Here is a 1,803-nt window from a genome sequence, read left to right on the forward strand (position 1 = left end):
TATTACTATGAATTATTTTATAAGATATTTTTTTAAATTTTTTTTTAAGTTAGGAGTGAGACTCAAACTCAAAACTTCTAAGTGAAGATGAAAAGACTATGTGCTATAATTTGTTGGCAAAATATTTTATTAACTTGCTCTGCAATTATTTGCAATTGTTTTGAAATGTGCAGGTGGACAAAAAGCAAGTATGCTTATTTGAACCAACCAGCCATAGATTCCATGGATCCTTCCAAGAAACGAATTTCATCAACTTATGTTCCCAATTGTATGTCTTACAATCCCAAGGCTTTGTACCCTACAGCTATTGGCGCATTTTAAGCCATATAGGTGTCTTAAGATGTATTTCATCGTGATTAATATCATCATTATTGATGTAATGGTAATGTTTCCTTTGTTTTGTTATTAAAATGTCAACGTGTTCATCTTTCAATTCATTTCTACTGTCTAGTGGTTTGAGATTAGGAGAAAAAAAAAAAAGGGAAAGAATCTGGAAACTATGTACATGTAAGTCATTGTATTGTTCTGCTTCCTGGTTATTCACCAGTGATTATTGAATGATGAAGGTCTTGTTACTTATTTAATCGTATTTATTAGAAATTATTGAATGATGAAATTATTAACACGAGGGGCTTATACGTGGGCTAATTTTTTTTGTTATGGAAGTAAAAGTGGTGATATATTTTAATATCGTAATTTTTGGTGTTTTTTAAAACTATAGAAATACATAAATCCCTGGTCCGATTTCTGTATTTAAAATTTTTTAATTTTTTTTTAACACAAATTTCTGGGACCGATTTGTGTACCTCTCAAAAATTCATGGGTTCGATTTGTGTACCTCTAGAAATCGGACGGTCCGATTTCTTCTTCTTTAATTAAACGATCCCACATTTAAGTATAACACCCCAACAATCCACATTTAAGAAAAACACCACTACCACTCCAATATTAAAAATAAAAAATTCATTATATGTGTTCATTTATATATCGTTAGGGGAAATTCTTAGCTACTATAGGTGCAAATTATAACTCTTAAAAAAATATTTCATAATATTTTTTTATTAGAAATTTGATTGAATTTTCTTTTCACCTAACGTTACTGTAAAAATCCATATTGTTCATCTTAAAAACTTTAAATTTAAGAATAAAAATATGCTAAAAAAATTAAATAATTTTTTTTTCTTTTCTCTTTGATTTTTTCAAAGCCTTTCGTTTCTATTCTATCCCAACTCAAAAACACATTCTAAATTGCTAGAACGTAGTAAGAATTAACTAAAAATACTAGAATAACTTGTAATTTAACATAAATACCTATAAGTTTTCTTAATAATAAAATTAATAATAATATTAGATATATACTAAAATCAATAACTAAAATAAATTAATAATATAAAATACATATTAAAAATAAATTAAATTATAAATATGATTAATTTTTAGTGTATAGATAATATTTTTGTAAAATTAAACTAGGTTGAAAAGAAAGTAATTTTCCTTTTTTTTTTATTTTTTCTGTGAAAAATCCTAACCAATCAAGTCATCTCATTGATTTTTCATTACGAAAATTATTTTATCATTTTATCCCAAAAGGGGTCAATGATATTTAATATTTAGACAGCTCAACTCCAATTTAATAATGCCACCAAAAATCAAAGTGACATGCAATTTTTTCCAAAATCCAAAAATTTCCCTCACAACAAACAACCTTAGGTAGAAGAAGTACTCAGCTGAATTTTTGAAGCGTAGAAGAAGAAAAATAGAAAAATAAAAATTAAATAGATAAAAAAAAAAAAAAACACAGCC

The 1,803-nt window shown here is 26.0% G+C and overlaps 2 protein-coding genes across 2 annotated transcripts in view; both read left to right on the forward strand.

The window, feature by feature from the left end:
* The window catches only part of LOC107642542, a gene marked incomplete in the record, with an annotated part of 1,768 nt that extends 1,184 nt beyond the window's left edge, over positions 1–584 (forward strand). Inside the window, 1 exon segment of the mRNA XM_016345936.2 lies at positions 174–584. Coding sequence (XP_016201422.1) covers positions 174–321 — 148 coding nt within the window.
* LOC107642543 overlaps positions 1–1,803 on the forward strand; it is a 30,084-nt gene that overhangs the window by 4,895 nt on the left and 23,386 nt on the right. The window lies entirely within an intron of this gene.

This window comes from Arachis ipaensis, chromosome B05, assembly GCF_000816755.2.
Source record: "Arachis ipaensis cultivar K30076 chromosome B05, Araip1.1, whole genome shotgun sequence".
NCBI classification, from domain to species: domain Eukaryota; kingdom Viridiplantae; phylum Streptophyta; class Magnoliopsida; order Fabales; family Fabaceae; genus Arachis; species Arachis ipaensis.